Source organism: Scyliorhinus torazame, chromosome 13 (genome assembly GCF_047496885.1).
Source record: "Scyliorhinus torazame isolate Kashiwa2021f chromosome 13, sScyTor2.1, whole genome shotgun sequence".
NCBI lineage: Eukaryota > Metazoa > Chordata > Chondrichthyes > Carcharhiniformes > Scyliorhinidae > Scyliorhinus > Scyliorhinus torazame.
Genome location: NC_092719.1, coordinates 164381119 through 164394945, shown reverse-complemented (window position 1 = coordinate 164394945; position 13827 = coordinate 164381119). Strand labels below are relative to the sequence as shown.

Sequence of the window (13827 nt, the reverse complement as noted above, 5' to 3'; positions counted from 1 at the left end):
TTTGTTCTCATACATCTGCCTTTGACTGGGATTTTGAAACCTGTATTCCATGTAGTAGGAAACACTGCGATTTCAGTTAAGGCATTTGGAAAACTCTTGTAGAATACAAAAAACCTATTGCACAAAATTGTGTGAGGAACCACAGTCTAGTTAAAAGTGAAGAATGCTCTACTGAGGATGTAGCTTTCTCACTTATTTACAGGGGCTCCTTAATGTGTGTGAAATGACATGAGTGGGATCAAAAGGATTAATACAGATTGAAATCTCATTTTATTGCATGGAATAAAATTAGTTACTCTCACTCCAAACAACCAAAATTTGAGATGCCAAAGGTGATGGATGGATTTTAGGGGATTGGAGGTCAGAAGATTGAGGTGGGACAGGGTCAGGACTGCAGGGTGGGGTCAGATTGGTTGTGGGAGGGGTGGGGGATGGAATTGGGTGTGGGGGGGGCAGGAGCCTTGTGGAGGGACTGATCTGGGTATTTACAATAGTTGCTCAGAAGTTAGAAGAGGTTTAGTTCTTCTAATTTTTCTGAATAACTATTGTAACCCGGGCGGAACCATCCAAAGTTAGTGAGTTAAATCACATTTTCAGATGGTTCCCAGCACAATTGCCCAGGGGAAGTTTGCGCTTCAGGATAATTGACGTGCAAACACTGACCTATGAATTTCCAAGAGGGATACTATGAGATGAGTTGTTTATTGAACTATTATCAGAGTTCTTAAATAAGTTCGACTCTCTGCTAATCTAGCTGTAGTAACTCAGTCTATCTTTACAAGCCTGCTCTAAGCCACGTGCTGGGTGTGATGCTGTTGATCAACCCTGATGTACTCTCTAGATGTCTGTCTGTGGAAAGAGGCAGAGCATGTGTGCCCTGTCCTTTTATATGCGTTGTGAAGTGCCCCCTTGTGGTAATGCCACCTCTGGGTGTATTGATTACCCATTGGTTGTGTCCTGTTGTAATGACCCATTGGCTGTATGTCTGCATGTCATGACATCTCTGGTGCTCCCTCTAGTGGTTACTTAGTTGTAGTGTATTTGCATTAACCCCTTGTATATATACAGTGATGCATATCACCACAGGATTCCCCAGGACTTCTTGGGACACCCGCCCAAATCCGTAGCAAGGGAGCTCGGCAATTACAGTTCATTTTGTCTTTGGTGGTCTCCTTATTTCATCTATCTTGGCGATCGTACTGCACCTTAGTACATTGTCTTAACCAAGAAGGTAGCAACAGAGCCTGCCTGTGGGCCAATACCAACGTTGATGCAGAGCTGGCCATAAGCATGAAAGCTGATTTGTACTGGTCAAATACATCAGTATTTTCATCATCACATTTTTATCACCCTACATCATCAGATTTTACAGACCACAGATTCAGGAACTTCTGCTCCAGGTCTGCAGTGTATGACCTTTCAATTGTAAATTGGAGCACATTAGAGATTGAATAATGCTAATTTACAAACCATATCGATGAAACATCACTATAAAATGTAATTCATAGCAATAGTATAATAACATTGTTATCCAATTACTCTCTCCCCTTCCTTCCTTCAAACTTTGGCTTTGAACTTGCCTACATGTCTTGATGTAAAATTGTAAAAATGGTACCCTTAAAATAAAAGTGACAATGTAAATTTAACTTGCTTTGCAAAACAAAAATATAATGCAAATCTGTGCCTTAATTATTACCTTATCTGCTTTTTGTATGTGACAATATAACAATTTATAATGCTCCCTTTATTCCTATTTACTCTTTCCTATAGAAAAAGAAACTTTTCTGGACCCTTTTGTACTGGGGAATTTACTACCTGCCTCATTTGGGAGCTATTACAGATACTCTGGTTCCCTCACAACACCACCATGCAGTGAAATTGTAGAATGGATAGTCTTCAGCAGGCCTATCTCCATCTCCCTTGAGCAGGTACGTACATATTCAGCGGCAGCATGAGAATGCATGCACCTGCCCTTCACTTTGGGCTGCAGATTTCTAAAGCACCATTCATTTTAATTAAAGAAAGTGTTGCCTTTACACAAATACCAATGGCTCTTTTGGAACAGATTTCACTACTGAATAGCTGTTGTCATGCTAACAGAAATGTGTGAATGATCAAATTTACAGTGATAAAGAGGCTGATGCATGTCGGTGCTTTCACATTTAGCACTTAAGCATATCTGAAGCTTGGGTTTTGTCCTTGGGAAGGTCAGTTAGCTGATTTCATCATATTTTATCATACAATAAACCAAACTGCTTTCTGAGATATAAATCTTGTACATCTTTTGCCAGATGTTATCATGTTAATTTGCAATACAATGACTGTGGGCATTTAGAATTGTCAGCAGTGTTCAACATCTTCAACAAAACATTTTGCACTGGGAGGTTTGAGATAGAAGGTGGCAGCAGACACACGTTCTTTGGCACAGGATATATTTATTGTCATTATTATTTTTTGCCATTGCTTTGTAGCATTATTTTTATGCGCACGTGTATATTCCTAATCCTAAATAGCCTTCCTAACGTGGTGCTCATTGCAATCTAGATGCCTGGAACATGAAGAAAGGGCTGATTTTAAATTAACTAATTAGCACTGTCATGTTGAGTCATGCAGATACTTTCAAAGTGAGATTCAGCAATCAGCTCTGTCACAAGGATAAATTATTATTGATGATTGAAAAGGAATATCTCCAAAATTACTGTTCTTAAAAGTTAACTTTTTTTGTCATTGCCAATAACCAGATTCTAAGGATGTGTTTGTTTGCCAAATTTCTTTGTAAAATGGTTTCAAAATTGATCAATTTTGTTCCTCTTGAGGAAGGGAATGATTTTTGTGACGATAAGAATCATAGAAAATTTATGACATACAAGGAGGCCATTCAACCCATTGTGTCCATGCCAGAAGAGCTGTCCACCTAATCTCACCTTCCTGCTCTACTTGCACAGCCCTGCGGATTACAGTCATTCAAGTAGACATTTAAGTACTTTTTAAAATATGGCGTGAGTTACTGCCTTTGCTACTCTTTCAGGCAGTAAGCTCCAGGATCCTGCCACCCTCTCAGTGAAAAAATGGCGTCCCATCTCCCCTCTAATCCTTCTTTAGAAATAGCTTAAATCTATGCCTTCTAGTTTTTGAATCCTCTGCTGAGGCAAATAGGTCATCCCTTTTTCCTCTACCTAGGACCCTCATAATTTTTTACACCTCAATTATGTCACCTCTCAGCCTCCTCTGTTACAAGGATAACAACCCCAGCCATTCCAATCTTTCTTTATTTACCAGCCCTTGTAGCATCCTCATAAATCTTGTCTGCACCCACTCCAGCCAAACCCGCCCAAAATGACACGGTCATTTTTTGGGCTGAATTGTCCCCTTGGTTTTGACCCTCTGGCCGGGATTCTCCGACCCCCCCGCCGGGTCGGAGAATCCCCGGGGCGAGGCTCGAATCCCGCCTCGCCGCCCCAGCGCCGGCTGCACTATTCTCTGGCGCCATTTTTTGGGCGATGGTGAGATTCCCGCCACGCCGGTCGGGGGCCATTGTCAGCGGCCCCCCCCGGTGATCCGATGGGCCAAGCGGCCATCCAGCTTTGGCCAGTCCCGCCAGTGTGAATTACTCACCTTACGCACGGTGGGATCTGACAAGTAACTGTGCAGGGGCGGTCCTCACGGAGGGGCGGGGGGAGGGAATCCGACCCCGGGGGGCCCCACGTTGGCCTGGCCCGTGATCGGGGCCTACCAATCTGCGGGCAGGCTTGTTCTGTGGGGGGACTTCTTTCCTCCGTGCCAGGCCCCTGTAGGGCTCCACCATATTGCCTGGGGGCCGGCGCGGAGAAGAGAACGCATGCGCAGAAATATGCCGGCCTATCTGCGCATGTGCGGAAATATGCCGGCCGGTCCGCGCATGCGCGAGTTCACGCTGGCCCTTCGGAGAATATCTCACTTTCGGGGGCTGTTGACGCCGGAGTGGTTGGCGCCGGTTTTCCTGCCGGCGTGGGGAGTTAGTCCCCAGAAGGGAGAATCCCACCCCTGGGGCGAAATTCTCCTACCCGCCCCGCCACATTTCTGCCCCGACCGGCCGGCGGGAGTCTCCGTAACACCGGCCGGTCAATGGGGTTTCCCATTGTGGGGCAGCCCCACGCCGTCGGGAAATCCCCGGGCGCCGGCAAAACGGAGACTCCCGCCGGCGGAGAATGACGCCCCTGATGTCCAAAACCACTGGTGATTGTTCAGTATAATAAAAATGGTCAAAGATGTGTGTTATGTTCTCTTTGTTGCAGCCACAAAGAGAAATTATCAGAGTTGGCACACGCCGAGTTCGTATAACATAGTGCAAGGGTTTTATTACAAGATGCTGCTTAAAACAGAGTACAAACGTGAACTCCACAAAAGCACGTGAAATGCTCTGATGATGTCATTGCGTAACACATGACATTACACTAGCCAATGGGATTACTCTGATATATAACACCCCTCCCTCTTTACTCCTTTAGTGTCCCAGGCATTTTTACTTAATCAAACGCTTCAACATAGATTCAACACATTATGCCATAACTAACATTGTTATGTTACGTGGACAAATGAATCTCTTGGGTGGATGTCTGTCTCATTTTGGCAGAAGATGACATTCAGGAACTTGACTACTGGTCGGTGTTACATCTGCCGAAGCCAACTCAGTAACTGTCTCTAGTTGTGTGGATGGTTCTGTCGTAACAGATCCTGTAATTTCGGCAGTTGTAGTCCTCAAGTCTGGCATGTCACTGTTCACATTCTCTGCAGTGTAAACATTTGGTACAGATTCTGTACTCTCACTACATGCAGACTGTAATTGGTCAGCATGCTAATGCCAAATTCATTAATCGTCAGATTGTACAGTATATGAAATCAGACCCGTTTTGGCTACGCTAATTGGTGGAGTCCATTTTTCACCAAGAATCACAGAATTTACAGTGCAGAAGGAAGTCATCCAGCCCATCGGTTTTGCACCGGTCCTTGGAAAGAACACCCTGCTTAAGCCCATGCCTCCACCCTATCCCTGTAACCCAGAAACCCGACCTGACCTTTTGGACATTAAGGGGCAATTTAGTATGGCCAATCCATCTAACCTGCACATCTTTGGACTGAGCTGTAGTTTCACGCAAGAACACATTTCCCACAGTCAAAGATTCTGCTTCTGGAATGTTGTTCCCTTCTGGCCACTTGCATCTGACTATCTCTGAAGTTGAAGGGGGAGTCAAAAGATCGAAATGTATCGCTTCTTGGCCTTTTGGCTAAGATGAGCGTGGGATCAGGTGTAATGCCTGGATCTGGTATGCCTCTCTTGTGGAGACCATGAATTGGATTTAATTTGAATTAATTTTTGGAGCAGGCAAGGAGTTGGATTAGGGGTCTGTCCCTGTCCACATTTTGAGCTCTGGCTTTGTGACTCTGATAAAGTAATGGATAAAGAAAAAGATCGAAATGTGTGCATAGTTTCCTTTTGAACATCAGTAGAGCCGATGAGTTTTCTGTTTCTGAATGCAGAGTGTTTTGGCATATCACAAGAAAGCTATTGACACGTTTAGGTGGAGAGCCTTTATCCCGCAAAACCGTCACTTCCTGCTTGAGCAATTGTACGAAACGTTGGTTGTACGAAATGTGCCGTTAGTAGCTGATTAGTAAAGGGCAGATCTGATATTGTGGATGCCACAGCCCTTCAGGTAGTCCTCAAAATCAACAGATGTGAAGTGAGTAACGTTGTCACTCACAAGTTGTTCAGGTCACCCAAATCTTGCAAATACCTCATCAAGCCTTTCTTTGATCTGTTCTGTACTTGTCGATTTCATGATCGCAACCTCCGGCCACTTCAAATGCACATCAACCATGACCAAAACACGTGCCCTTCGACTGGTCCCATATAATCAGCATGGATTCTTTGCCATGGCCTAATAGGCAATTCCCATCAATACAAAGGTTCTAATGGAGGTACATTTCTCATCACGGTGCAGGATTGGCATAACCTCACCTTCTCTTCTATTTGGGTATCCAACTAGAGCCACCAGTAGTAGCTTCTCACCAACCCCTTCATTCTAACTACAATGGGATGGCCCTCGTGTTCCAGGATTCTACTTTGTAGACATAGCGGAATGTTTACTCTAATACCTCACAGCAATGCTCCATTTTGTGCTGTCAACTCAAGATGTCTGGTAGAATAGGGTTCATTAGGATTCTTTCTGTTCTCTTGTGTTAGAGTACCTTTATGAATCATGTTCAACACCTTCCCCATCACCAGATTTGTTTGGATAGAGTTCCACACCTGAGAAGGCGTTACCACATGAGACACACAGAAAATGTTGTTGAAATGTTCATCAGATTTGTGCTTATCTTTTTGGTCTTGCTGATCTTGCAACTTTTGGCCTCAGCTACTTTTTTGTGGTAGTATTCTAGTGGGGACTGAGTAACTGAGTTTTTGTGTAGCAGTTTTGACACATGTGTCAATTCAAAACAAAAGAATACTGAAAGGAGAGTTGTAAAACCTGGAGGTGGATCCTTGCTAAAACAGCTGAGAGAAAGCCTTGTTAATATGGAGGTGGATCCTTGATGAAAACAGCTGAGGGAAAGCATTGTTTGAAAAAAGATTTTAAAGCATGTTTTTTGAGACCGGAATTTGGAAATACTAGTGTGACAATCATCTGGGGAAATTTAAGGAGAAATCCATAGAAGTGGACTTGGGCGCACTTGGTTTCAAAGTGGAGTATGTCTGAGCACAGTCAGCCTGTGGGCTTAAAGGAATTGTATATTTACCAAGAACATTATAGCAGAAAATATATTCTGTATACATTTCTGAAGATAAATGGGAGTGAAGGAGTATTATATTATATTGTAGTCATATTTTTCATGTTTTCTATTTTCTATGTATGTTTCCATGTAATTTTTTTGTTGTTAAAAGCTAATTGGTTGCTCCCTGACTCTATTCATCCACATTTTTTGCAAAAAGTTGCAGTCTTTTGAGCCAGGTTTCAACTCTCGGATCTTCTCGTCCAGTAGTAACGTCAACTGGGATCGTAACATCTCTGTTGGTTAGCCAATCCTCTGTCCATGCTAATATATTACCCCCGAAACTAGGAATACTTGTGCAGTAATCCTTACCGAATGCCTTTGGAAATCCAAATGTGTTGCATTTCCTCGTTCCCCTTTATCTACTTTGCTTGTACATCCTCAAAGTACTCTAATAAGTTTATCAAACATTTCACAAAACCATGTTGATTTTACCTAATTGTATTATAATTTTCTAAATCTCCTGCTACACCTCTTTAATAATGGATACTCGCACTTTCCCAAGAAAAGATCCTTTGGAGATACCAGAAGTAACTGAATGGCAATGATAGGAGTAGCTATTAATGCCATTTCTCTAGCTACAATTAGACGAGAGGTTTCAAATTTTGGTCTGGTTTTTGTCTTAATTTTTGCCATTGCAAATTGTTATGTCAATATTTTTCATTCAGCTTTTGATTTTACAATTAACTTTGGTCACCAGATAGGCAAAGTTGAAATATGTTCATTAGTCTCTCTCCCAAATCTGTCATCTTCTTTGAAAGCAGCTTGCATTGATCATCTGATCATGGTCAATGTCATGAGCAATTCACTTGAATCATACAAAATTGGACTATTGTCACATTGGGTTATTTATGAACCGTGAACTTCTAATAACTGGTTATATAAGCACATACTCTGTTTAGTGTTCTGCGTATGTCGAGAAGAAGTGAAACTTCAATTCACATTGTTTTAAACATGTCCTTATATTTCACCAATTTGGTTGATGCATCTCATAAACTTACATGGCAAAACTTTGAAAAAGATCGCAGTGGTAGTTTTGCAATAATAATATTATATCTTTGCTCAGGGATTTCTAAAATGCATTAACCCCACCCAAAATCATTTTTGATTCACTTCAAACCTGATATATTATATATGGCATTTTGTTCCCTCAGTAACGGAGGAATAATTTTAACAAAAGGGCCTAAGTATTGTATCCATTAAGTCAGTTCATGTTTCTTATAGATGATTTCTAGATAAGAGCCTGTGCAGATATCTAATCAGGTGAGAAGGAGCAGAATGGCCTCCTTCTTTTCTCACTCCTCGTTTGACTGCAACAGGGTTTTTAAAAAAAGGGAAATGCTTGCCAATTTGCTGAGTATTTAACTGTTTACGTGTTGTGGCTATAAACAATGCACAGACAGGTTTTTCTGTAAGTTTTTAAAAGAAAAGAGAGTAGTATTTATTCTACTAAACAACCCTATCTAAAGAAAACACTCTGCCTCTGACATATGCATGCATTCAAGAGTTCATATCCACACAAACAAATAAGTTACAAGTGGCAATTCAGGGCGGCACGGTAGCATAGTGGTCAGCACTGTTGCTTCACAGCACCAGGGTCACTGTGTGCAGAGTCTGCACGTTCTCCTTGTGTCTTCGTGGGTTTCCTCCGTGTCTCTGGTTTCCTTCCACAAGTCCCGAAAGACGAGCTTGTTAGGCGAATTGGACATTCTGAATTCTCCCTCAGTGTACAGGCGCCGGAGTATGGTGACGAGGGGATTTTTACAGTAACTGCATTGCAGTGTTAATGTAAGCCTATTTGTGGCGATAAAAGATTATTAAAAAATGAATTCTGTTTCAGATGGACACCTTCCAATTGATTATTTTAGTCTAAGCCTTCATTTGGGTGCCCTTGCATTCGGTCCGGAATGGTTTTCACTGTAGATTCTTCAGGATATCAAGACTTCTTTGCAAATTCAGAAACGAGCAGGCAGGAAACCTTTTTGGAGAAAGAGAGAGAGCGTGATTCACAGCTTCTCTCAGCATTCAGGCACATTCTGTTTCCTTCCTTGGTCCCCTGAAAAACTCCTTTCTGACTGATGCTGACACTGTCCGTGCCAGGTAGAATATGGGCCGGGATTCTCTGACCTGGCGCCGGGTCGGAGAATCCCTGGGGGGGATGCGGGAATCACGCCTCGCCATGCTGATGCCGGCTTTCCCATTCTCCGGCGCCGATTCGCGGGTGCCCGCGGGATTCCCCCCGCGCCGGTCAGGGCCGTTGACAGCAGCCCACTCGCCGATTCTCCGGGCCCCGATGGGCCGAGTGGCCGACGAATTTGGTCGAGTCCCGCCGGCGTGGGTTACTCAGGTCCCAGACGACAGGACATGGAAGGTGAGTCTGCGGAGGCCGTCCTGGTGGGGGGGGGGCGGGAGAAACCGACCCCAGGGGGGCCCCCACGGTGGCCTGGCCCGCGTTCGGGGCCTAGCCATCGGCGGGCGGGCTGGTTCCGTGGGAGCCTATTTTACTCCACCACCGGGCCCCTGTAGGCCTATATTGCCCGGGGGCCGGTGCAGAGAAAGGAACCCCCGTGCATGCGCAGAAATATGCCGGCCTTAGCGCGCCTTGCGTGGAAATACACCGGCCGTTCCGTGCATGCACGAACTCGCGCGGGCCGTTCCACGCCGGCTGGAGCTGCGGGGACCACTCAGGTGCCAACCTAGCCCCCTAGGCAGGGGAGCATTCACCATTATTGGGGACCGTTGACGCCGGAGTGGTTGGCGCCGTGTTTCACATTGGAGTGGGGACGTAGCCCCATTATTGGAGAATCCCGCCCATGGTGTTTGGCCAATACATTAGCCACCAGCAAATCCATCAAACTGAATCCTTCCTGTTTTAACCTGTCCAGATCCTATTGGCTGGGAACAATTGGTTACCCCATGCTACTTGAGGAATATGAGCTCCCCCAATGAGAGAAAGGGTGGGGCAATTATTAGCAGCACAGCTGTATTAATAGAGCTGCTTAGTGTGGTACTAGTTAGAGAGGGAACCAGCAGTGAACTACTGGACCTGTGTACATATTCTTGGAAATAAAGTTACTTCCTGCTTGACTCTAAACACTCGTGCTGGATTCTTCCTGGCCCTCACAAAACCTCTGATCTCTCAGGTGCCAGAAATTCTGAGTTTTCTGTTAAAAATCTTAATAGCACAGTTTACTATTTTGCAACTTTTGAGTTCCTCACTTCCTCTGTTCGACTTAAAGACGTATATCCGTTAAATATCAAAAATGATGATGACAAAGTAAAAGAAATGGGAAATAATGGAATCAACAGGAATGGTCCTTACACCCCTCATAGTCCTCCTTCTGAATCTCCATTTCCACTGCTATCTGCTTCTTCTGTTCTCTGTCCTGATAAAAAGCAAATCCTTAATACAAAAAAGATGATTAGTTGGCTCATTACATGATCTCTTATCACCAACTGACCAATTACCCAAACATGGCCATAGCAAGTTTGTTTCAGACCCATGGTTTGGACATGATTAGATTATGGCTAGAATAGTTCCTTTCTCAGCCAGGGTACCTTGTTCAGAGTGATTGTGTCTAATGGCCTGATCCCCTCCGTTGGATACACAGGTTATTGTCAGGATGTTTTGTGAATGGTTCAGGAGATGAACTATTCACACACCTCAAAGGTGATTGCCTCTGATGGGTCTTTCTCAACAGTCTGGCTCCATTACAATGGCTTTGTAATTTTCAGGGTACAGTTATAGAACATAGAATATACAGTGCACCGACCCACTTAAGCCCTCACTTCCACCCTATCCCAGTAACCCAATAACCCCTCCTAACCTTTTTGGTCACTAAAGGCAATTTATCATGGCCAATCCACCTAACCTGCACATCTTTGGACTGTGGGAGGAAACCGGAGCACCCGGAGGAAACCCACGCAGATACGGGGAGAACGTTTAGACTCCGCACAGACAGTAACCCAGCAGGGAATCAAACCTGGGACCCTGGCGCTGTGATGCCACAGTGTTATCCACTTGTGCTACCGTGCTGCCCCTATATGTTAATATTCGCCGATCTTAGAAGTTGCTGTTTTAAGTTACTGAAATGCGGCTGTTCAATCTTTTAAAGCTCAAGCATTGGGTTTATCCCAATAAATAAAGTCAGTTTCAATATAAAACATGGCTTTATAACAGTATTACGTGAAATTAAATATATTGTCGTCTGATTTTTAAATTATCAAGTGTGGCAGGAGAGGAACTAGAACTAGATAGAACCGCCGGCAGTAATTCAATGGGTCTACAATCAGTTTGTAGCCTTCTACAAACATATCAGTTTGGCATCATGGATTCTTGGCATTTTACAACCTAGATATTCCATTCTGAATGATTTATTCTCTAACCGCTATTAATTTATTCACGTTTGATTGCTTTATACAGCTGGATGCTTTTTATTCCATATTCACTACGGAACAGCAAGATCACGTCAAATCATTGGAGTACTTGAGGAACAATTTCCGACCACAACAGAATCTGAATGACAGGGTTGTCTACAAGTCTGTTGTCAAAGACTCATGGAACCTGGCGACTGAGGACCCTTGGAACCTACATATTACAGAAGGTATTTTTATTTCTGTTAGCTTTTTCATCAAATTGCTACATGAATTAAAATGATGTACAAAATGTAGGGTAAAATCGTTTGTGCATTCTGAATCAGTGAGGTGGAGTAGTGCACTATCTTATAGAACCAGTTTCAGATTCAACTAATGTTTCAAGTTGAATATGAGTCTTCAGAACTGAAGAAGTTCTACTGAAATTCTTCAGAACTTCTTCAAAACTGTTCTTCAGAGTTTTTGAACTCTTCTGAAGAAGAAGAATATTTGATTTGAAACAGTAACTCTGTTTCCCTCTCCACAGATGCTGCCAGATCTGCTGAGTATTTCCAGCGCTTCCTGCTTTTATTTCAATTTTCCAGCATTCACAGTAATTTCACTTTTATGTGAGATCCATCTAAATTGGTTTTAAAAATAGAACATTGAGCCTTTATTTAATTTTTTGAAACTATGCTTTGCTTTCTTTGAAGTTAGTGAATATTTTGAAAGCTAATGTATGAACCACTTAGTTTAAGGTCATGAAAACATTCTCCCTCCAAAAAGGCTTTTACTTACAATATCTGTTGAGATTATTGGAGGACAAAAGGTTCATCTTAATAAAGCTTGATTTGTGGAACATTAATTAACCTATTACTTCATTGACATTTGTAGATATCAAACTAAAATGCATGAACCAGAAATGAAACAATTACTGTTGGTAGTTATTATTTTGTTTTTGTTTTGCTAGTTTAAAAACTGAATAATTGGCTCAAAAAATGCCATCAGATTGAAAAATGCATTGGCTTGGGGAACAAGTTTTAATGTGCATTGTTTTGGGAAAGAAGTGATATTGAATTTGTACAAATATTTATTAGATTAACGACTTCCAGAGATGTCATGTAAGAGCAAGACGCACAAAAAGTGCTTCGAACGGTTGGTCATGAGACATGGGCCGGTTTATCTCAGTGGGCTAGACAGCTGGTTTGTAATGCAGAACAAGGCCAGCAGCACGGGTTCAATTCCCGTACTGGCTTACCCAAACAGGCGCTGGAATGTGGCGACTAGGGGCTTTTCACAGTAACTTCATACTTGTGACAATAAAAGATTATTATTGCATCAACTCCATAGTCCCAGAATGTCTTGATCCACTGCAATTCGCATACCGCCACAACCGGTCCACAGCAGGCGCCATCTCCATGGCCCTACCCTCATTCCTGGAGCATCTTGACAACAAAGACTCTGACATGAGACTCCTATTCATTGGCTACAGCAACATGATCCCAGCCAAGTTTATATCAAACCTCCAAAACGTAGGACTTGACTCCTCCCTCTGCAACTGCATTCTCGACTTTGTGACCCATAGATCGTAATCAGTAACGATAAACAACACCTCCCACGATAGTCCTCAATGCTGGGGCCCCGCAACCTGTGTACTTAGCCCCCTACTATACTCCTTATACACACACACTACTGTGTGGCAACATTTGGCTTCAACTCCATCTACAGGTTTGCTGATGTCACGACCGTAGTGGGTCGGATCTCGAACAACGATGAGTCAGAGTACAGGAGGGAGATGGAGAACCTAATGGCGTGGTGTAATGACAACAATCTCTCCCTCCACGTCAGCTAAACTAAGAAGCTGGTCATTGACTTCAGGAAGCGAAGTATCGTCCACATCCCTGTCTGCATCAATGATGCCAATGTAGATGGTTGACAGCTTCAAATTCCTACGTGTGCACACCATCAACAATCTGTCTTGGTCCACCCACGTCGACGCTACAACCAAGAAAGCACAACAGCACCTACAGTTCCTCCAGGAAACTATGGAAATTCAGCATGTCCACATTGACTCTCACCAATTTTTACAGATGTACCATAGAAAACATCCTATCTGGCTGGATCACAGCCTGGTGTGGTAACTGCTCGGCCCAAAACTGTAAGAAACTACAGAGAGTCCTGAACTCCGCCCAGTCCATCATGCAAAACTGCCTCCAATCCATTGACTCTGTCTGCCTTGGGAAAACGGGCTATTCATCCTTCCAACCTCTTCCATCGCGCAGAAGATACAAAGGGTCTGGCAACACTTTTACAAGATACTGCAAGGCCTGGATAGAGTGGACGTGGAGAGGATGTTTCCACTTGTCAGAAAAACTAGAACCAGAGGACACCATTTCAGACTAAAGGGACGATCCTTTAAAACAGATGAGAAGGAATTTCTTCAGCCAGAGGGTGGTGAATCTGTGGAACTCTTTGTCGCAGAAAGCTGTGGAGGCCAAATCACTGAGTGTCTTTAAGACAGAGATCGATAGGTTTTTGATTAATAAGGGGATTAGGGGTTATGGGGAGAAGGCAGGAGAATGGAGGTGAGAAAAATATCAACCATGATTGAATGGCGGAGCAGACTGGATGGGCCGAGTGGCCTAATTCTGCTCCTATGTCTTA

The 13827-nt window shown here is 43.4% G+C and overlaps 1 protein-coding gene across 5 annotated transcripts in view; it reads left to right on the top strand.

Moving 5' to 3' along the window:
* Window positions 1-13827, top strand: part of LOC140388345 (receptor-type tyrosine-protein phosphatase gamma-like) — a 1184455-nt gene that overhangs the window by 810112 nt on the left and 360516 nt on the right. For all 5 annotated transcript variants that reach the window (XM_072472367.1, XM_072472365.1, XM_072472362.1 and 2 more), the window contains 2 exons: window positions 1771-1928; window positions 11234-11414. In XM_072472367.1, the coding sequence (XP_072328468.1) occupies window positions 1771-1928; window positions 11234-11414 (339 nt within the window). The remainder of the gene's footprint in view (window positions 1-1770; window positions 1929-11233; window positions 11415-13827) is intronic.